This window comes from Calliphora vicina, chromosome 2 (assembly GCF_958450345.1).
Source record: "Calliphora vicina chromosome 2, idCalVici1.1, whole genome shotgun sequence".
Lineage (NCBI taxonomy): Eukaryota > Metazoa > Arthropoda > Insecta > Diptera > Calliphoridae > Calliphora > Calliphora vicina.
Window position 1 is genome coordinate 114,978,013 of NC_088781.1, and position 24,370 is coordinate 115,002,382.

Sequence of the window (24,370 nt, forward strand, 5' to 3'; positions counted from 1 at the left end):
AAGAAATCCAAAGTTATTTTACCACCAATTATGGAGCCGCCTGAGCCGCTTCTAAATTACATTTCCGGCGCCACTCCCATTTCCAAGCACTACTTTCAAAATATCCGAAAATACAACTCACGTTTTCAACTCACGACGTCCTTCGGGGCAACTAATATCGTAAACAGCGACGGCTTTATGCCCACATTTAAATTTCAAAGCCAAATGTACCACAGAATTGGATCATTGCTACCGCTTCCCAATGACGATGCGAAGTTCCTTCAAATATATTTCAATGGAAATGAAGCTACAGAAGCCGAACGCTATCGACGAACATGCATGTGAATTTTCTGCAAGACTATTCTGCCGAAACATTCTCAAAAAAAATTGTTGGACATCAAAAGTGGAAAAATTCAAATTGATCCCGCCTGCCACAAATAAGATTTCGTTCAGGCCAAACTTCTGCCAAATGCAAATGAATATTCAACCCATTGTCGACAAGGTATTTCCAAGTTTAATGAGCAAATTCAATTGAAATTGCCTGGCGAAACAATGAAATACAAAACGATTGACAAAAACGATTTTTGAATTCATTGGAACCAGCTGGAATGCCACCATATGTATTACACTGAAGGTTGAATCACTGATAATGCTTCTCCGCAACTTAAACGCGTCAAAATTATGTAACGGAACAAGATTGATCAACAAAAATTGTTCACCAAATTTAGTTGAGCCAACAATCATCTGAGGCAGATTCAAAGGCGAATGCGTACTGATTCCACGCTTACCGATGATTTCCAACTACATTTTTATTTATCTTTAAAATAATAATGTACAAAACTAAGGGATATGTATTTTAATCCTTGCTTAAAGGATATTGTTTAAATTTATTATAATTTATTCTTCCGAAAAGGGTTTATGGTGATATACTCCGCAAACTAAAATACCTATGAATTATATAAGACTAAGTTTATAAAAATCGGATAACTAAGTACAAGGATATGACTAAGATTATATCTGAAGTTTTTGGATTATTCGAAATATTAGCAAATTTTAACTAAATGCTCATTATCTTGAGATCCCTTACAATTTCTTATTATTGAGGAACATCTTTAGAAAACAGAAGATGACTTTTTTGAGATATCCTTTGCATAAGGACATTTTTTTGACTCAAAAGAAGAAATTTTTTTAGCAACTTCAAAATTTTGTTATGAACATAAAGAATACCTTAACGAAAATGTGTGTTTCCTCCCTAGTATAGTCTTATCTTTGAAGTCTCAAAAAAAAATGCAAAAAATAGTTTAATTGTTTCCTCAAGTAGCAAGTAATTGAGACATATCCGTGTATATAAGTCATAGAAAATGCAGATAAAACTTAAGAATTTTCAAGTACTTACATGCTTTGAAGTTTTCTATGTACATAAAGGATCTACCAAGGCACTAAATAATACCCATAAGCACAAACACTCATGCTTAAAAACTTTAGTATAATAAGTATGACTAAAACTTATAAGGACAATAGAAAAAGAGACTGAATAAAGCGGTTGTGAGTATAATTTTTGTTACCAAAAGTATTGAAATATATAAGTACGTATATGTGTATATAAAGTCTAAACAGTTAGTGGTTGCCTGGTTTGGTTGGTCGGGTTGATGATGCTAAAGTTTTTTTTTTGTCTATATTTTTTGCAGTTACCAAACATCTATGTATGTGTCTGCATGTTGAATGTGTCAATGTTCAGTCGGTCAAAAACTCAAAGGAAGATAGAATGGTTAAAAAAAGCCAGTTTCATTTGCTCTAATTGTGCTTAATTACTTTCAAAAAGTTTTTAGCATTTTTTATCCTTTTGTTTTTTCCCTTCCCCTATATTTTGCTTTAGTTCCTAGTATATAGTCTAAAATAAAAGTTGTTTGCTGTTTGAAAAGCGTAAAGTTAGATATATATTTTTTTGTACCATTTCTCGGCAAAAAACCAGTAAAGTTAATTTATAATAAACTGTAAAAGATAATAAAAAAGAGAAGAGCGAAAAATTGAGTTCATTCATACAGACACATACATAGAATGTCACAAAGTGTAAGGGATCTTAAACAATGGTTAAAGGATGCCTTCCTAAAGGCCTTGTTTTCCAGATGCAAGGACATCTAAACTTATTAAGAAGGAAAGATTATAAACTCTTCAAAGTAATGCCTCATAGAATTTCTAGATAGATACGCTATTAAAAGGACTGAAAAGGATAGCCTAACTGAAGGTCTGCTGAAGCAAGCCTTTTAAGTCTAATATGAAAATATTTTTAATGAATTCAGCATAAAACCTTTAAGGGATGGTCTTTAAAGAAGGTTAGTAAGTCACTTTTGTAAGTAAAATATTAATTTATAGAATCTTTTAAAATGTATAACTAGGTCTTCTAGAAGGCCTACAAAGTGCAGCCCTAGACTAGTGCAAGTTTAACTGTTTTTGGAGTGAATGAGTATTAGTGTGTGCGGCAAAAGTATTGTTATCATAAGTAAAACAAACGAATGTTTTAAAGTTTTTAAACTGAAATTATTTAATTGGATGTAATTATTAGAAGTTAAAAAATTATATATCAACAAAAGATATTTAAAAATAATAGCAATTAAATTTGTAACATTTAGTTTTGAAAGCAGAAATTCTAATTCAATTTAAAAATTAAAGGGTTTCAATATGGACTTTCGAAATTTGACAGTTGATAGCGGTCATATAGTTGAAGCTTGGTTTTCAGCTGGAAAAACGTTCCAAACGCTTCGCCAATTTTACGGTCGCCATAATCATCCTAACGAGAGGACTATTCGCAATGTGGTGGATAAATTTGAGTCTACTGGTTCAGTAAATAATGAACCAACCAGTTGATAACTGACTCTAGTCTTCATAAAAAAAGTCTTCAGCGTTGAGGCCCATTTCTGAATGAATGGGTACATCAACAAACAAAATGTTCGAATTTAGGACGATACAAATCCACAGGACAATGCATTCCGAATGAGTTACTGTTATTTGTTGATTTTGGTCTGGAGCGGCAACACTCGATATTTCATTTAGAACGACGTTAACCAGGTCATTACCGTCAACGGCGAGCACTATACGTCGATGATTACCGACTTCTTTTCATCTGTACTGGATGATGAGAACACCAACGACATATCGTTTCAACAGAACGGCGGTAAGTGCCACATAGCTCATGTCACATTAGACATTCTGCAAGAGCGATATCAGGGCATGGTCATCTCACGTGGAGGTAATATGAAATGTCTACCAAGCTCGTGCGATTTCAGCCATTATACTTTTTCTTGTTGGGTTTTCTTAAATCGCAGTTCTCAGCATAACTCATGGCATCCGTCAAATTCAGCATGATTTAGGGACATGAAAATTTGACAGTTGACATAATTCTGATGCCACAGATTCTTTACTATTTTGAAGTTGTATCTTACTAGATTGAAGCGCTTGGTTAATTCGATAGTAAGATTTGCTTTTAACATTCGATGTAGAGAACATATTTCCGAGTCTGTGAAATGCTTTCTTAGTTGTTCTTTTAATGAATTTGTAAAGTTTCGTAATTTGCTAAAGTTTTATAAAATTATGAAAACTGGTAGACCTTCTGTTATATGCGATGCATTTATTTTTTCTCCTCGCAACAGGAATCCTCACTTTGTTCCCCCTACGATATTTAAATCTTTTTTCAGTAGATCTTTCGTTGTTAGGATCACAGGTTATTGGAATAGACTGCCATTAGAGTTGCGTGTTTTCACGCACTCTAATAATGTTTTCAAAGTAAAACTTTTACAATATTTTTCAGACCCTTTGTGATATCCGCAATAAATATTTTTCTTGTTTTCGTTATCCCCAACTGGACCGTATTTAATTTATCTCTTTTTTTCTATTAAATCTTGACATACTTATCTATACTTTTTTTTTATCACGGCTGGGGAGCCCATTTGAAAGTATTGTAACATGAAATTTATTGAATATTTAAACCTTGTTTTTATGTTTAGGTTTATTGTATTACTATGTAATATTATTTTGGCCAAATTGGCTTTTTATTACTGAATAAAATAAAAAATAAATAAAATAAATAATTGTATGATATTATATTTCATACATAATGACATCGATAGTCCTTTCAAACGAATGCAAAATATCATATCTCACATACAATTTGTTTTATTTAAATTTAAGGATATACATTTTTTAATACGAAACTAAAAATCTCCCGTTTCTTGTATTTTTAATTTTAAATAAAATACCTACATATAACAGAACTGGGGTTTGGAATCTTTATTATGATCCAAAAGACCAATCTCTGACATTTAAATTTTCAAAATAATTTCATTCAAACGTTGACTACGTCTACTCTATAGGTAGTGTATTCGGAAGATCGAATTTTTGGTAACTCAATACATGTATCTCCCAAATTCCGCGAGTATTATTGGCATCCAAGTTTGATTCGTAGCTGGATTATCGACGAGGATTTTTAAATTTACAGAAAATATTTTAGGCGGCCAGTTGACAGGTCCTGAATGCAAAATTAACTGCTCGGCATGTAATGTCTATGATGTAAACCATATGTTGCTCGAAGTTCACGAAACTCTTTACTCTAGAGTAGTTATATGGTCCTACATGTGCCAATGTCGCTTGTGAGTTTTTAAGGAAGAGGTTTCATTGCCATAGTTCCGAAAACCAAAGTCTGATAGCTTGAGAATCAAGTTCCGTCAATATAGTATCTTACCGATTTGCAATTTCAATTCCTGTTTCCTATTCAAGTTTTGCCATGGTGTTATAGACCAATACGAACTATCTGATCCTTCAACTGTATATGTCCAGTTAATACAATAACTTTATCAGAATCTCATTTATTCTCTTTAGGGTTGGAGTTTACCATAGGATGTTGGTCATTCTGTCGACTGTAGAGTTCTGACAGTTTCCGATATGCTCAATAATTTTCCAAATCTTAAGTTCATCATTAAACTACAATATTTGAAGGGTTTGGTATTTTCCAGATTGACAGTATCCTGAGTGATAACTTGTCCGATTTCTCATTTCCGATAAGATCCATATATAGACTGATTCCTTGATCATTTTTTAATTTTGGTTTCTCATTCAATTCTTCTATTTCATATTTTCAGAGACATTTGTTCTCTCACCTTAAATGTTGGAATCCTTTCCGCTCACCAATTTCGTGACGTCATCTGTCCAAACAACGCGTCATCAGTCTGCCTTTTTGGAAACCAGCCAGTGTTGCCACAACCTCAAAATATTTGTAACCAAGTTTGATTAAAAAAATAACCAAAATGTTAAAAAAGTAACCAAAAAAAATTTGTTGCAAACGTCATGTTTTTAACTTTCTATTTAAAAAAAAAAATATGAACAGAAGTATGAAATTTATTTTTTTTAATACATTTTACACAGGTTAAATTTTATGTCAAGATTTCAAAATTTAGAATATTATGAAAATAAATTCCTAAAGCAAAATATTCTGAAAAATCAACAGAAATAATTTTTAATTATTTTTTTTTTAAATATTTAAAAAAAAATTCCAGTTACACAATTATTTTTACTGAATGTAAATTTTTTATTTTTTTAAAATGTAATTCGTTTTGTCTAATATCTACATGAAATACCTGACATATCTATTCAAAGATACCTGATAGATTCTTAGATTTTCAAATATTACACTTTTGCTGTGGTTTTGCTGAACATTTTTCATATTAATTATCTTATTTGCATTACTACAGCAAGAAAACAATTTTATAATTTTTATAAAATAAATTATTAATGGATTTTCTAATATTTGGATTGAAATATCATGTATGTAAATACACGATATGTATACGACATTGGTAGTTTTTATTAGAGTATTTTTAATAAAATCTAAACCAATAGCAAAATTTGAACCTAGCTAAATATTAAAAATAAACATTCTTGTTTAGAATTTTCGGAATACAACATTTTATTTATCCTCAATAAAGCTAAAAGAATCATCCACCAGAATTATTATACTCAAAAGAATATATGGTTATGTAGACCAGTTTAATGGAAAAAAAATAATTTTTTATGCTGTATTACCCAAAATTTAGAAGAAAAACACCAAAAAATAGGGTATGAATATAAAAACAGCAATATTTCGAAAACGCGAGCTGACTGAAAAAAACAATTTCAACATAGTACTGAGAGTTCATCAACTCGTACAAAATGTAATGGAAATTTCCGGCACCAAAATGTCTGTTTCGATATTGGGAACTCATTTACATCCCTAAATCACACAAATCCTAAGTATCTTTTAAAACAAGTATTATTTCTCAAATGTTTTGGCTTCAATTGTCTACAGTGTTGCCAGTTTAGCCTTTTTATTTACTCTTTAGCCTCGAAATTTTGGTTTTAGCTTCGTGGCTTTTTTCTAGCCTTTTCTTAATTTCAAAATAGCCTTTTTTGAAATTAAAAAAGGCTAAAAATTTCGAGACTAAAGAGTAAATAAAAAGGCTAAATTTATATTTGTGAACCATTTTCATTTTAATTCATTACTGATTTTCATTTAGCTTTTCAACATACTCAAGAATTGTGCAGTATTATAAGAACAAATAACAATTGCCAATATCAAGTGGTTCAAAATGAAATAGAGTATTTTATAGCTGAAAGCTTAAATGTCTAGCAAATTCTCTTTCAAGACAAAATTGTTATTACACATTCACCCCTATCGCGAATCAACATTTCACATGAAATATTTTCCCTTTTCCTTTTTTCGTTCATCAACTTTGTTCACGTGAAAAAAATGTTTGTGAAATTTTTAGATGTAATTTTGTAAACAATAAACAGCTGTTACGAACAAAATCAACTATTGTGAATGTAAAGTTCATCATGATATTCCCGATAGCAATTTTCCCTTCGAGGGAAATGGATATTTCATGGGAACAAAATTTCACATGTTATTGCCGATAGGGGTGATTATATTCATCATTATATAATGGACAAGAGCCCCACAAACTCCTGAAGGCTTGTGATACTCGATGGCGATCAATAGCCGTTAAACGTCTTGTGGATCTATGCTTCGAGTTAAAACCCATTTTGTTTTAATTTCGTCAAACCAGCAATTCTAAAAAGCCAAACTTTTAAATAGTTAATACACTGATTATAATTTGGCGTACCATCTTTTTTTAAAACCAGTATTGCACAAAGTACAAAAAGTAAATAAATCATTTGCTGTTTTCTGATTTAAAATTCAAGGAATTTGATCCATTATCGTCGCCAATTGAAAATTGTTTAATGTTTTTGACTCATTTTTCATACTAGTTTGATGAATGAGAGATAAAATAAAGAACGTTTTAATTAGTGAAGATTATGACAAAAATAATACGACAAATTAAACTAATTGAGCAATTGCGACAAAGATTACCATATGAAAACTCTACGCAAAATCAATTTATTTCCCGTTGATAATAAAGTAGTAAAACCAAAAAAAATATATTATGTCATATTGATAGTGAAAAATTAAAGTGCTAATAAAATTACGAAGCTTAAGGCTCAGGGGCAGAATATATTAAACTACAAATGGACAAATATAGAACCAACAATGTCCATTTTCTGACATGGTTAATCTAGTATTTAACTTTTTAGTACTTCCTTTAAGTAAAGCAGATGAATTTTATGAACATATTTTCTAATTTTTTATTTAAAAATAAATATAAACCAAAATTCTTAATTTATAATATTTTAGCTTTTTTTTGGCTTTTTTTCAAAAGCGGTTTAGCTTTTTCTGACCTTTTTTTGAAGCCAATATAGCTTCTTTTTTCGCCAGCTCCTGGCAACACTGATTGTCAATCACGATAGATATAATTTGCTTATGAAAACTCCCATGTAAAATTATACACCTACAGCAAGGATTAACACAAACCGATGTCGAAACATTTTTTTTGAGAGTACACCACCATTAAATATTGAAAAATCCGTCTATAACAAAATGTTTTGAAAAAAGTAACCAAAATAAAAAATTAATACACATGTACACATCAGAAAAAAATAACCAATTTTGGTTATAAATAACCAAAACGGCAACACTGAAACTAGCATACAACTGAGTGAAGTATTAGTTTTGTTTACGCTCTTAAGTTTTTGAAGTTTTTGATAACCATATTGTTGTAAATTAATAACAGTTACATAATTAATTATAACCATATATAAATGTTTACTCAAAATAATTGTTTAAATCTTAATTACTTTGGAATTTTGTACGGTTATTTTTTATTGAAGTGGCACCACTGAATTATAAATCAGCCTTTTACTTTGTAGCTGTAGTCTTTAAAATAATTCAGTAGCTGACACACGACTACAACTCCAGCCAGCAGAATTTGTGTTCGTGTAGCCCGTTGTCTTGAATGTGTTTAATGCATGATGTGCAAGCTAACCACACATATATTCTTATTCTCTTTTGTTTAGTCGTCACTCAGATAGCGACGAATGCACATGCTAAGCGGGTGTATTGCTATTTATTAATGACCACTGAAAGAAATATTTGGATTTTTTAATATATTTGGAACTTTCAAAAATCATTGAAGTGTTATCTCGTTTTTGCCCTTAATTCACTTCTATGAAATTTTTTTTTCGGATTTGAAATGATTTTAATCAAAACATGTAGGCTATTTGCATATTGATAAACAATTATATATCAAATTTGGTTCTAAGATTCTGACGTTCACTCCGTCTGACATTTCTGAACACATCTGGTATCCTCAATAGGACAACTTTTCGCTAAATTCTGCAATTTTTGGAAGCCTGGTATTTTTAATTTAGAATTAAATTTTTGTTTCTGCAGTTATTCAGTAATGCACAAATGTTGAAGATTCTTAAATTTGTAGTTACATTTTGTTTGTGGTGTAAAGACCTAGTGTTGATAGAGAAAACTGCTAAAAATGTTTGCTTTTTAAACTGAATTTATTCTCAAATGATTTAAAATTTAGAAGGTGGTTTGTATTTACTAAACACAATGTATTTTAGTCATTCTGGTTTATTTTTGCCTTATGAACTGCGATGAAAACATGTTGCAGTAGCAAATGTCGGATTTTTCATAGTGTTTCACTTAAGAGATTTACAGATTTCATAAGAACAACACTGCTATTAATTTTTCTGTGTAAAAATGTTGTTATTATGAACTTGATATCAATATAAGCTTTATTGTTCGCTAGTGCTATTCACTTTTGCCTGCCCTTCAGATTTAAGGCCACTCACTGCAAGAAGATATTTAATAAAAAAGTAGCAAACTTAAAACACTTCTGCTCTATATCATTATTATCCTTCTTTAATTTACTTAGTTAGAATAATAAGGCTCAAATTAAACAAAAGAAAATCACAACTTTAAATAAAGTCTAAACTCGGTTAAATAAAACCCATATGAATAAGTAACACATACATATGTATATATAAAAATATTGTATGTTTGACTCACCTTAATTTCCAATGTTGCTGGCTGAGAGTCAAAATGAAATTTGGCACGTGAACCAAACACTTCTGGCGCTGACCAATGCCGTGCCTGGTCACTGTTCATTTTATCTCGTACATCAAAGCTGCAAGAAAAAAAACACACACAAATAAAAGAATAAACGAATAGGAAAAAGTGAAAATTAAAGAAATGAAAACGAATTAAAAGTGGAGAAAAAAACTAAAAATTCTATGTAGTTAGTTGAAAACTTTACACAAAAAAAACGTTCCTTAACAAAAATCACTACCTAGTGAAACTAAATTTGGTAGAATTTTTATCTTACTTTTCTTGACCTGGCTAAAATAAATGAATGGACAAGTGTGTGACCACAAAAAAAGAAAGGAAATGAAATAAAAAAATAATTTCATTATTTCAACAAAAGAAGAATGGTATTAATGAGAAGTAGGATGTTTTTTTTATAAAAAAAAAATAAAGGAAAACGAAAATTGCTGAGAATTGCACAGATAAACGTTACAGTAATTGAGTAATTTATTAATGGCCATGTTATACATTTTATAAATTTTTTTATCTTTCTATTTGGATAAGACTACAAACAACCCAGAAATATATATATATATAAATTCTTGTAGATTTGATGGGAAATTAGAAGACCAAAAAACTAAATGTGTCAGTTTGATATTTGAGTTCAAATATTGCCACAAATTGTAAATGTGTAGATATGTACATATAAACCAATAAAAGTCATTATCGAATGACTTAAAAATATTTATGGGTTTATTGGTAAGCAATTAAATACCATGTTGGTATAACAGAAATTTAAACTAAATAAATGGTCTTAAATGAATTTGAAGATTAAGAAGAATGAGATAAATTTTGTGTATAACAAAATAAATCACTGAGAAGTATTGATCGTCGTTAGCAATAAAATTAAGGCTGGAATGTGTAACAAAATAGGAATTAAAGTTTTTAAATTTCTACTCTATTTTAAGCTTTATTTAGCACTTAAAAATAGTTCAGTTGGTAGACATAGAAAGAAAATGCACTTTTGGGATTTCTATCGAAGATATATCTCTATCATGCAAATGAAATCATATTTAATGTTGTGAAGAATAATATTTTTAAATTCATTCAATTTAAACACGAATGGAAAAGGATGAAGTCTATATTTATGGAACCTGTCACTCGAATTCTCGGCCATAAGGAACGTTCGCGAAAAGAATGGATCTCCGATGAAACCAGGAGAGTAATCGAACTACGGAAAAGCACGAAATCTGATATCATTAGAGCTCGAACTCGTTGTGTTAAACTACACTTGCAGACATGTTATAACGAGCTCGATAGAGAAGTGAAACGTAGTGCTGGTCGGAACAAAAGGAGATGACAGGACGAAATCAGCAAGGACGCACAAATCACAGCAGATAATCACCATACCAGCGATATGTACAGATCTCTGAGGAAACTCACGAATGGTCATACGACATTGCAAAGCCCCTCAGAGTTGCGAACGGCGAACTTGCGACGACAGAAGAGCAACAGTTTGAGGTATGGGGGGATCACTATAGCCGATTGCTTTCGAGGAATATTCAACCTTCACGAACGGAATGCGTATTTGAGTCTCACGTGGATGACCCATACATCTTTTCCGGATGTTCCATTATTGTGGAGATCGTGAATTCAATTAGCAGTCTCAAAGGAATATCTGCTGAGCTCTTGAAGTCCGACCCACATACGAGTGCTGAAATAATACTGCCAATCATTCGTACATTCTGGGAGAGCGAAAATCTCGACAGCGAGCTGACAGATAATTACCAAAAGGATTTCTGACAGGGTAACACCAACTCTATGGCAGGAACAAGCAGGATTCAGACCCCATAAGTCCACCATCTACCACATAAATTGCCTACGTGTTATTATGGAACAATCTGTAGAGTGGCGCTCACCATTGTATCTATGCTTCATAGACTTCGAGAAGGCCTTCAATAAACTAAACGACGATGTGATTTGGGTACCGTGAAATAAATCCCAAATGAAATAACTCCCCACGAAAAGATGAAATAACACCCAACAAATTTTTCATACAACTTAGGACTTATTTCATTATGAAACAACTCCTAACGCATAGGAAGTTTTTCATAATTTTTTGTTGGGAGTTATTTCATAATGCTATAACTCCCGATGAAACAACTCCCAATGAATTTTTTGTTGGGTTTTATTTCATTTTATTTTGGGAATTAGGAGTTCTTTCACCGTATTGGGAGTTATTTCATTTTTGTTGGGTTCTACTTTGTAAAAGCAGAACCCATAAATATCAAAAACTGGCTTCCCTCAGAAAAGCTTTTTGCATTGCCGGCCTTTGGCCGTGCGCTAAGGTTTTCTCCTCTGGGGTGTATCAAAAACTGGCTTCGCACAGAAAAGTTTTTTGTATTGTGCGCAAAGGCTTTCTCCACTAGGGTGTATCAAAAACCGGTTTCGCTCAGAAAAGATTCTTTTTACATCGCCGGACTTTGTCAGGTTGCACGATTTCTTAATCTGGTGCGATATGAAAATCGGCTTTCTGAAATATTATAAAACCTTTCTGCAATGAAAGAAATCTTTTCTGAGCGAAGCCAGATTTTGATACACCACGGAGGAGAACACCTTAGCGTCCGGCCGAAGGGCGGCAATGCAAAAAACTTTTCAGAGCGAAGCCAGTTTTGATACACCCCAGAGGAGAAATCCTTAGCGCCCGGCCGAAGGCAGGCAATGCAAAAAACTTTTCTGAGTGAAGCCAGTTTTTGACACATCCCAGAGCAGTAAAACTTTGCGCTACGCCATATGCCCGCAATGGAACAAAATGTTTGGTAAGCGAAGAATAATTGCACTTCTGAAGTTCCTTACTTTAGATTACATAAATAAATTGCTTCGGATTGGGAATTAATTCATTTCTATTGGGATTTATTTCATTGGGAGTTATTTCGCTTTTTTGGGAGTAATATTTTTAAAATTATGAAACCGCCGATTATTGGGAGTAATTTCATTTTTCATGTTTGGGAATTATTTCATTTTTGATGAGAATTATTTCATTGGGTGTTATTTCACGGTACCTGTGATTTGGAGTTCATTGGCATGTAGGAGAATACCTCTCAAACTTATACGTCTTGTGAAAAGCTTATACCGTAAAGCCTCTTGTAGGATAAAACATGGCAAATTGCTGAGTGAAACTGTGAGAGTTGGGATAGGTGTCCGACAGGGATGTGTCTTGTCACCACTTATATTTAACATAGTTCTGGACACGATCCTTGGAAGAGAATTCGATAACGGCAGGAGCATATTGTGGGGATTATGCTATTGTAAAGAAATTATATCAGACTTCATGCACAGAGAAAACTGATTCGTAGTAGCAACCGAATTTGTTGCTAATCGAATGATTCGGTTGCACACATAGAATTTTTCGGTTCTATCAACAGAAAGTCAGTTGACAAAGAAGAATATTGCTCGAAGCAACCAAACTTTTGTCACCCCTTCTAAAATTTGGTAGCCACAACTGTAAAATTCAGTCACTAAGATAGAATCATTCGATTGGCAACAAATTCGGTTGCTATCACGAATCTGTTTTCTCTGTGTGCTATTCCAATGAACTGAAATCGGTAATCGTGCTATTTTAAAGAAATGAAGTCAGACTTCATACTATTTATAAACAAATGAAGTCAGACTTCATAATCATTAGTTATTCAAATTAAATGAAGTCAGGTTTGTAGCTAATATAATGAAATGAAGTAAGACTACCTGCTATTTAAAAGGAATGAATATCTCCATGTTATTCTTAAGATATGAAGTAAGACTTCATGCTATTCTAAACAATAAAATTCAGACTTAATTTAATTATATAGACTTCATGGAACTCTAAAGAAATTAAGTCAGATTTTAAGCTATTCTACGAAAGGAATTATATTCTAAAGAAATTATGTCAGAATTCAGGCTATTCTAAAGAAATGTAGTCATACTTAATGCTATTCTAAAGAAATGATGTCAGATTTCATGCTATTATAATAAAATTAAATCACATTTAAGCTATTCTAAAGAAATGTTATCAGACTTCATGTTGTTCCAAAGAAATTAAGTTGTTAAATAACAAAAAATTAAATTTAGTTTTCCTTAATACTTTTTGATTAAGTCAGATTTAGTTAAATGAATTTGCGCATACATATTTCTCATATTTAATAACTTTCTTCTTAAAAACACAAAACTTAATCAATTAATAAGCTAACCAGGAAAATACAAATTAAAATGTATTAAAAAATTGTTGAAAAATTTGCAAATATGAAACAAAATCATAAAAATATCTTTAACAAATTTTGTTTGTTCTAAAGGCTGTAAAACTAAAGATTTAAATTCTTTAATTTAAATACTGTTGCAACAGTTTTTATATTTAAAACCCCGGCAATAAAGCGAATCTTTTAAAAGGAACTAAAGTTGAAAATAAACGTCTGATTTAAATGGACAACAACAAAGCAGCCAACCATACTTGTATTCATGTTGCAAAAGTATCACGGAGTAGAAGAAGCCGAACAAGTAGAGGGGTGGGAAGAAAAAGAGAAAAACAGCAGTAAATTGGGTTAACAACTAAGGATTTACATGCAATTAAGTTGTTACCGTGTAGACATACGACTACAAATATAATCATGCATACTACCGAACATACACACAAACAGGCACACTATATGTCTATATGTATACATCTGCATGAGTATTTTTAAACATACATCACTAATATATGTATCTGTGTACGTTCATATGTATGTATGTTTTCTATGTTTATGCCTCAAAGTACAAGAACAATACGTTTGTTATCAAAAAGGCTACAAAACGGTAAATGAAGGAGCAACAGCCTTCTAAGTATTTCTAATATGCATGTATAGGTAGAGGAGGTATACAACAAGTATTCAACATGGAAACAAACAGACTATATAAGTATGGATGTATGTATGTATGGATTTGCAGTGTTAGTGATAGTGGTAGTAGTCATATTAATGTTTCAAAATAGGGACATACTTTTACATATCCATATTTAGAACATGAGTATACTAAACGCCCACTTATTGCCGGGGTACGTTTATCAACAGCGACGTCTATTTGAAAATGCTGTACACCGTGTTATAATGAATTCTTAGAAGGGTTGCCATGTCTAGAGATGGACAGAAATAAATGGCTTAATTGGATATAATTAATTGAGGTTATTCGATCCATTGAAGTTTTAAGATGTGCTACTTTCTAAGAGGATTAAAACGAAATTATTTGTATTTATGTCATAATCGGATTCTGACACAATAACAATATCTATGCACGTTACATTGATTTTCGTAAGAAAAGACTTATGATAGCAAGTAAGAGTGTTATATTCGGCTGTGATGAATCTTGTATATCAACCATCAATAGGTGACTATAAGATATTTTTATGATTTATTTGTTATATGGGGGTAGTGTCAATTATGAACCGATCCTCACAAAAGTTGGTATAAAAAGTAATTTTCTGAGGGGACCTTACATGGTGACTAGGAACAAAAATGTTGCCCGATTTTCGCCATACTCTAAAGTATAATTTCATAGAACTTAGAACTAATTTGTGCAACATTTTATCTGAATTGCCGCATAATCAACATATTTATGACCGCTCAAACAGTATTCTGATGGGATATTTGTATGGAGGCAAAGTGAAATCATGGACATTGCCAATTTATCTACATCAAACAAACCTTATTTATGGATAACTTTAGACACCTCCTTTCGTTTGGGCTCTATCGGGTTTTCGACAAACAAACAGATGGACGAACACTGCTAGAGCGGCTTAGAATATTTTGATGTGTTATGAACGGAATGACAAAATTAAAAGTTGTTATAAAAATATTGATGTGTTTAATTGGAATATATATGTGTTGAATTTTATATTAACATCCTCACTCACAAATATGGATATCAATTGTTAAACTTAGATGAGAATTCAGATGGCTTAAGGCATAGAGAAAATATACATAGAGCGGAAACTAGAAAAAAACTCAAACACACAAATTTCTCACAAAAGTTAAACATAAGAGTGTTGTTTTTGTTTTCAAATAGTTTTCTTTACTAATGCATTCTCACCACTTAGGGTTTTGACAATTGAGTTAGGTCTTTGGCAGGACAGTTTCCGCTCTAGTTTAAGGTGACTGTCATTATTCCATTAGCTACTAACTTAACTCACTTTCGAACAAAATTTTACTTTTGTCACTCCACGGCTTTATATGAGTTGTTCTATCGACACTACCTAGTTATGAAGCTTTCTTTCTAGAATTTGGATGGCAAACATGCAATCTTCGTAGACCGTATGACCTTCCCAGGATAAAAAATCATCAAATATCTAAGATATCCGCATAACTAATGAATTTGTCAGGTATATCACGATGAGGTGGCTGTCTACAAGATGAATATTTGAAGGTCTCACCATCTTATGAAAGTTTACGAATATTATCTGATCATATTGGATGCCATATTAAATTTCAAAAATACCAATGGTTAATACTGTATAAAAACTAGTCCAATTTACTGTATAAACGATCAACATATCAGCAGGCAATCCATTATAACGATCGTGAAAACAGATCAGTGCCCCATCTAGTTCTAGCTTGTGCAACGTAGAAATATTTATTCAGTCATCCACAAAAGTCCGGGATGTGTACAACTCAATATTGTCAGAAAGTTACATGACCAACGTTTTTTCGAAGAACAAACAAACAAACAAACCGAAATGGGGTCACAAGCCTCTCATTATAGGTAGTACACCAGTAATCAATTCTTCATAAGCCATCATGGGCTAAAAATTGTGAATTTTTATTTTAATTGAATTTTATATTTTAGAAATAATCAGTATTTTATTACAAACAAGTAAGAAAGTATGGTCGGTCAATCTCGGCATATAATACATAAAATTTCAATAATTTATTTTCGTGAATAATTTTCGGCAGAATGCATTATATGGGAGCTATGACTTCTTATGGACCGATCGCCATGAAATCAGGTAATGATATTTATGTCTATATAAAAGTTATTCCTGTTGAATTGTATGTGTATACCAACATTTTTAAGAGATTTATGCTCGTTAAAGTGATTTTTGGAAGCACTGATCGAAATATGTTTAACTGTGTACACAGAAAAAACGAAACCGTTTCACTTCAAATATTTGTCACATATTGAACTGTTTTCAATTATTTCATAATTGAATCAAGTATTCATATGCTCAAAAACAAAATTTTCTGATATTTTCTATTGAATTTTGAGTTTTGAATTTGATAATTTTGATAATTGAATACACAATTTTCGTTATTGGTTGAACTTTAAGTACAAAAATTATTGAATAGATAATTTTTGTATTTAAAGTTCAACCAATAACAAAAATTTTATATTCAATTATCAAAATTATCAAATTCAAAACTCAAAATTCAATAGAAAATATCAGAAAATTTTGTTTTTGAGCATATGAATACTTGATTCAATTATGAAATAATTGAAAACAGTTCAATATGATAAAAGTTTGAATTGAAATATAGTTTTTTCTGTGTACAATTTTTCTCTTAATTGTGAAGGAGTAATACCATGATAAAAATATAGAAGGTAGTTTCAATCAAATTTTGTTTTTTAAAATAAGGTTTTTTGAAGTTTCCTTATTTTGTGAGAATTATAAAAAGCGTTGCCACATTCCTAAAAATGATTCTGATTATCGAGACATTTATTACAGAAAATGTGTAATTTATAATTTAGTATTTAAATAAAAATGTATTATGTTGTGTTGGAAGTTATTGATTCAATTTCTAACGTGCGCTTACTTATAATTGAAACACGTTGACTATTTTTATAGGTCTTTTTCGTATGCATTTTTCCATTTATATTATTACTATGCAAATATTTTATATTTTGATTATAAGAGACAGCACACGCATGAATGTATTTTCAAGATCTAGCCGAGCATTTTCAGAAAATATAAAAAGTCTTTGAAATCTGATGGAAAACAAAAAATGGCACGCGTTTAAAAAATTTGCATGTCGAAGGTGCCCTACTTTGAGTTTTAGATATAGCCATCCGCTGTTGTCGTATGTTGGGTAATGTAGAGACTTTAAAAAAAATCATGTTTGAATGTTTGCAAAAATATTTGGTTTTTTTGCAGTTGGGGAAAATAAACTCATTTTTATGTTTTTTAATATTTTTCAAATTAATGTAATTTAAATATTCCCAAAGAATGAAAGGGAAAATTTAAAATTAATATGGCATTACTATTTTTATGAAAACGTCACAATCCTTAAGCATGTCAGACGTAGAATTTGAAAAAATAAAGAGAGAATGAAACTACCTTCTATTTTTCTACTATGAGTAATACCATAGGGTACAACTAGAGGCGCAATTGAGAGTAAGCTGAGAGTAACAATAATTATTCTCTTCACATGTACTTGACATATGTGAATTCAACATACTTGTAAGAGAATTAAACACATCAAAATACTTGAAATTTTAACTTTGATTTGCCGACTAAATACAGACCGAACCACTTTATTACACTTCTACACAATATTCGGCAATTTTTTTGAATACTTTGCAGCACACTTTTATTTCCAAAACACATTAATTTTGTTAATTTTGCTCAAATGAAAAAAAAATATTTTTTATTAATTTTTGACACTTAACTTTAATGTGGTAGAATTTAATTTATAGAACAGAGTTTCAATTTTTGGTATTGAAAATAGAACAAAATTTAAATAAATTAAAATTTATACATTTTTATAGAACTCGTATGTCTGTTGAAAATTAAAAAGGCACCAATACAATCTCAAAACTACGCACTTATACATTCTCACGACTTAGGTTTTTGACAACAGACTTAGGTTTTTTCCCTCTCAGTAACGCTTCTATGGATATATTATTATATGAGTAATACCATATCAATTACTTTTAATTAAATTATCCGAATTGAAAGAGTGAATGAAACTAACACAAAACTAGTCACGTGATACGTTCACTGGTGAAAGGAACTAATTCTAGTTACAGCAGTTTATATGAGGGGAACCTATGGCTTTAACTTTTCGTTGTCCTAGGGGAGGGAATCAAGATATGTAAGATTTTAATGAATTATATATAAATTTTAGATAGTAAATACAATAATATACATATGTAAACGGTAGTAATAATTTTTCAGAACCCTTTTTGGTGACAAAGAGATTTAAAAAGTCGATATCAGCTTATGGGCGAATGAATAGATTGTGGCGGTCATCCCAAGCACACAAAGATACAATTGCCAACGCATAACTTTGTATGATGCCTATAAATCGCCAAATAATAAGAAAATAATTAAATAAGATAGATGAATCCTCACAACAGAAAAGAAAAGTTGTAATATTTAGGTTCATATAAAACTTCTTTATATACAATTTCATCACGATATTTATTATTATAAAACAATTGAATCGTTTATTTCAAAAACCAGCCAAGCAACAAAAAATACAAAATTGAGTTATTGGCCGATTACTATTTTAACTAAGATGTTTTTTACTCAACATCAATAAATTGTTACTTGACTGGTTTTTGAGATAAACGCTATTCTAATAACAAACAAATCTTTCAAAAAACCGTTATTTTAATTAAATTTTTTTATAGAAGTAAAAATAAGTAGGATTTGAGAACGAGTTATTTTTGGGTCTCTGACACACAGTGAATAATAACTTTAAAATTTCCTCATATCATTACAACTTAGCAACTCTATAACTTAAATATTTCGCATGAGAAATAGGAGGCCTAAATACGTAAATTGTGTTGCAAATATGAAAATAGCAACAGCAAAAACAACTACTCATATTCATACAAATAACAAACATTGAGTTATACTTTATATTTAGTTACAAATGTTTATAAGGGATCTTATATTATGAATATATACGTTATACATACACTTTTGAAATTACACACAAATAAATACATTCATTTGTAAAGGGTGTTTTTTGTAGAGACGGTGAACTTTAAATTGAAAGCAGTGTTTTCTGTTACAGCTGATTTGATTAGTTTGGTTTGGCAATTTATCATGATGTCAGAGAACGTTTTAAAATTGTTCAAATTTGTTTTGAAAATCATTAATAAATTCAACAAAATCATCGGGCATTATATGCAATTTATGATGCTCATAATACTCCATCAGAATGCTTAATTCAGGAAACTTTGGATCGCTTTTCCAATACATCTACTCTTACCTTTTGCACAGAACAAGTGATTGATGGTTTTCAGCGTAATGTTGATGACGCTGAATTAAAGTTGTGTCCATCCACTTTATGCATAATTTTTCGTAAGGATTTTGGTTTGCCTCAAGATAATTTTTCGCTCCCTATATTTGATGAATAGGCCGAGGGAAACCCACAATTTTATTTGAAATTTTTGTTCAGTGGTGAAGCAAGCTTTTGTCAATTCCCATATTTAGAGCGATGATTGTCGATACACCACTTCATCCAGAAAAACTCACTTTTGATGCGCTCTATGAGCCGGTGAAATCACTGGTCAATATTTCTTCATAAACAACGATGGTCAGAACGTTACAGTCAATTGTGTGCGGTATAGAGACATGTTAACGATACAATCAATTTACTGAGAGAAACATTTGGCGAACAAATAACTTCAAGAAATTGGCCTGTTAACTGGCTACCTCGTTCAAGTGATTTGATTCCATTAAATTATTTGCTCTAGGGATATGTAAAGAGTAGGGTATTCGAATTATTCGATTTTTCTCTTGTTCGAATAAAACGAATAATTCGAATAAGAGATTTTAACTTGTTCGAATAATTCGATCACACGTTTAAAATTAATCGAATTATTCGAATAATTTAATTTTTTTTAAAAAAGTAAAGAATGAAGTTTTGATGTCTGTTTTTTAATATTTTATTGTTAAAGAAAAACACAAAAATTAACAATTTAAGTATTGATAATGTTAAAAAACATTCGAAAGCAAAGTCCATTATTAAATTTTCAACAGAAATATTCTGATCTGATTCTAGCAAACCCTTTAGTTTCCGTTTTGGAGCTATGCTTTAAAAAATTTGAGCTAGCTGGACATGATCCTGAAGTTTATTACCATGTTAGACAAAGATGTTCAACGATGTTCAAAATCATGTAGAAGACGAACTCCATGCTTTTCTTGCAACAAAACGTTATTTTACAATATATGTGTTTATCATTCGATTTATTAAAAATTTTGCAACACTTACCTACGCGGTTCATAGCATCACTTAAATACATATATTTTAGGATCATGACCTTCATCTATTTCAATGTAATCATTATAAATATCATCCTCAATATCACTTTCGACGACCGTTTTAAAATCACATTCTCCATCACATTCAACTCCACTTTAATCTAAGTGAATATTTTGATTATTAATTGCGATTCTTCTAATATTTCGCCTGCTAAATAACAAATATTTTATTCCGCACCATTTATTTTCATTGGTTCAAGTCCTAAGTTAAAAATTTTGAAAGATTTGTTTTTAGAATTGTAACTTCTTGCAGTAATGTTTATATATTTATAGAAGGAGCTATCGGAACACTTATCTACAGTGATCGAAAGTCCCTTTGTTTTTAGTTATTTGTTGAATTTCAGAAACAATACAATTTTTGTGAGTCATTATTACTTATTCAAATTTGAAATTATCAAAATTTTAAGCAATTTAATAAATTTAAATATATATGAACATTTATTCGTTTTATTCGATTCTACATAAAATTGTTCGAATTATTCGTTATTCGAAAATGGCCATTTTTAAGTTGTTCGAATAACTATTCGTAAGAAATTATTCGATTAATCGAACTATCATTATTCGAATGAATACCCTAGTAAAGACCCTAGGCTTATGCAGATAAAGCAAACAACAATCGACCACTTGGAAGCCTATATTCGAAGCATTATTGCCGAAATACAGCCCGATTTACTGCGAAGTATATGTGGAACTTGGACCTCCGGGGGCCACATGCCCTAGATCATATTTAAATATTAATGCTATAAAAGTATCCAATAATAAGCCAATTGGATGAAAATTAAAAAAGTTGTTCTCTATTTTATTTCAATTTAAATTTCTCCGCCTTTATAGAAAACACCCTCTATATACATTTATATGTATTTGTAGCGGTATGCTATGAATACCAACAAGGAAACATCACTGTTATTTGCGTGCTGTTTTACTAGGAAGAGCTCTCAAAAAAAGGAGTAAAACCCCTTTATGCGAATAATGTAAATGATTGCGAATTTTTAGGCGTTTTTAAACACAAACAATAAGAGAATGAATGAAGGTTTACATTTAACGTTAACAAAATTGCACAGACATTCATATATACATACAGAACTATACATATTTGTGTATTTACGAGAAATGTTTGCATACATATCTACAAGGATATTTTGGTTGAGTTTAGAGCTAGGTTATGCTAAGGATTTTTCACATGATATAAATGAAAAATTGTAAAATAAAATGGGTTGGAGTGCAATTTCCGCTTAACGAAATCTCGACTATCATAATAGTCAGGCACAATACACAAACGGGCCAAACGGATATACATAATCATATTTGTAGCCAATTGTTCTATTATTAAGGAGGTGGGAGGATAGAGAAATATTCCTGAGGTCTAGGCTGTTTGTTGTTTAAATAGAAAATAATACAGTTATTTATATATGTATGTTTAAGAATATTTAATATTTATTTTTTTATCTTTCAGTACGAGTGGTTATGTTGTTATTATGTATAGATATCTTGGGAATTTAATGCATTCAAATTAAAAATTCTTGTTTAGAAGGAAATTCTATTTTTTTTGTTGAAAACAAGCAGCATATTTTCAAGTTTGTGTCAAGGCGAGTGTATTTTAAGGCATGTATTAAAGAGTTTATTAATGTTTTTAAGCATTTCAAAATAAATCCCTGTGGTATTTCTGGGAAAAAGTTGTGGGAGAGTTAATTTGTTATATGATATAGAAAATCTACATATATTTAGGGTATAATATGTATATATCTAGCCATAACAACTAAAACAGAAGTTTAGTTATAAGACAATGATATTTAATGTAAAACATATTCATTACGTTTTAGAAATGGTTAAGACTAACGTTTCAGCAGTTTTTAAAACAGATTTTATAACAAAGCCTTTGCAAATTCTGTCAAAACATATTATTAAGCCCTACAAAAAAAAACTATGGATACGAAACCCTGCTGCGATTTTATTACCTTTAAATCTCTCCCTATCCTGCTACTTATCGCACACAACCCTTCCATTCAAATCACAACAATAATACAACTTGATCTTGATCGAAATTAACAACAAACTCACCTTAAGCACGCCCCATAATTCAACGTTAATTGGTCTACTAAGTTGCGTTTCGTAGCTGGCACAAATGCCAGTTCTGCTCGCCATAAACAAAAGCAAATTTACATTCATACTGGCTGGCAGTCGCATACAATTATAATAAATATTTTGTCCTAGAAGCCCTGGAACTTCGTGTCTATAAACATGGCCTGATATTGGCTACTACTACTACTATGGAATGGCAGCTAGAATACGTACATAGTGTTTAACCCTCCTTGTTAATTCATTTTTCTTGTTTGTACAAATCATGGTGGCAAAATGTCATTCATTATCACGGTGATAGCACAACAATGTCTGAGGTATAATCATAATTACGACAACGTATGTTGCGTATTAAAAAAAGGTAAAGTTGGTAATTTATTTCATAAAACATTATGGCATCGATTTGTTAAAGTGTGGCTTTTAAATAAGTAAATATTTTTGTATTGCTCGGTATAAGTGAGTAAATAAATAAATATTATAGCTTTTTCTACAATAGCGCAATATTTTAAATATGTATATTAGGGCTATAACTATTTCTAGGCCTCAATAAGCTATATAACTTTCATATGGGCTGGATTTCTAAATATATTTTCATGTTCTAAAAAGCCTTGGTTTGTTGTATAAACAGCATTTCATTTGTTTCGTAAATTTGTATACCCCCACAATACCTTATTGTAACGCCCCTAGAGTTGAAATAAATAAACCACAAATTATACGCTTTGAATAAAACCCCACACGGGGTATGATAGAATCTCCATCGGGACCCTCCCATTCACGAATTGGGGAAGCTCATCATATTTTATAAATACGACGGGTACTAGGGAAATAAAATACCTGGGGGTATTTTAAGCGTAAGGGTTCTTAGTACTATCGACAAGCAAGGGTTGAGTCAACTGGTGTGGTTACTTACGGAAAACAGACGGCGGAATGATAGCCACGAAAACGTGTAATTTATTCGGGATGGCGTCTATAAATTGGCAGCCCCAGTACCATCATAGGATAAAATGGACTAATCATCCGTTTGTCTGAAACTGAAATGATTAATGAAACTACTAAAATGAATACAACCGAAATTGAAGAATTCCCTACTACTATGACGACCATTGGCACACGAGAACTGATAAGAATTGGACAATGGAACGTAAACATGCAAGATTGGTTAAATTTAATGTTTCTGTCTTGTGTATAAGTGAAATGCGGAGGGAAAGAAAATAGGAGCGAAAGTGAAGCAACTTTGGAGTCCAATCTCTGATCATATAATAACTATCCGTTTCTTCAGCAAGGTCGGTAAATGCATCACAATCGTCCAATGCTACGCACCAACGAAGAATGCTGAGGATTTAATTAGAGATGAGTTCTACAAACCCTTAACTGCTACAATCCGCAAAATACCAAATCGTGATATTCTCTTGATGACAGGAGATTTTAAATGCAAAGATTGGAAATGACAACTATGGCCCATCTCACATCATGGGAACACATGGAATGGTAACTAAAAACAACAATGGAGATCGATTTATAGAATTCTGTTAAACACTTGATCTGGAGATTGGTGGTTCAATGTTTCTTCACAAAGATATTCA

The 24,370-nt window shown here is 31.1% G+C and overlaps 1 protein-coding gene across 1 annotated transcript in view; it reads right to left on the minus strand.

The window, feature by feature from the left end:
• The window catches only part of side-II (sidestep II), a 399,801-nt gene that overhangs the window by 191,403 nt on the left and 184,028 nt on the right, over nt 1-24,370 (minus strand). Inside the window, exon 3 of the mRNA XM_065500441.1 lies at nt 9,422-9,539. Within this exon, the coding sequence (XP_065356513.1) occupies nt 9,422-9,539 (118 nt within the window). The remainder of the gene's footprint in view (nt 1-9,421; nt 9,540-24,370) is intronic.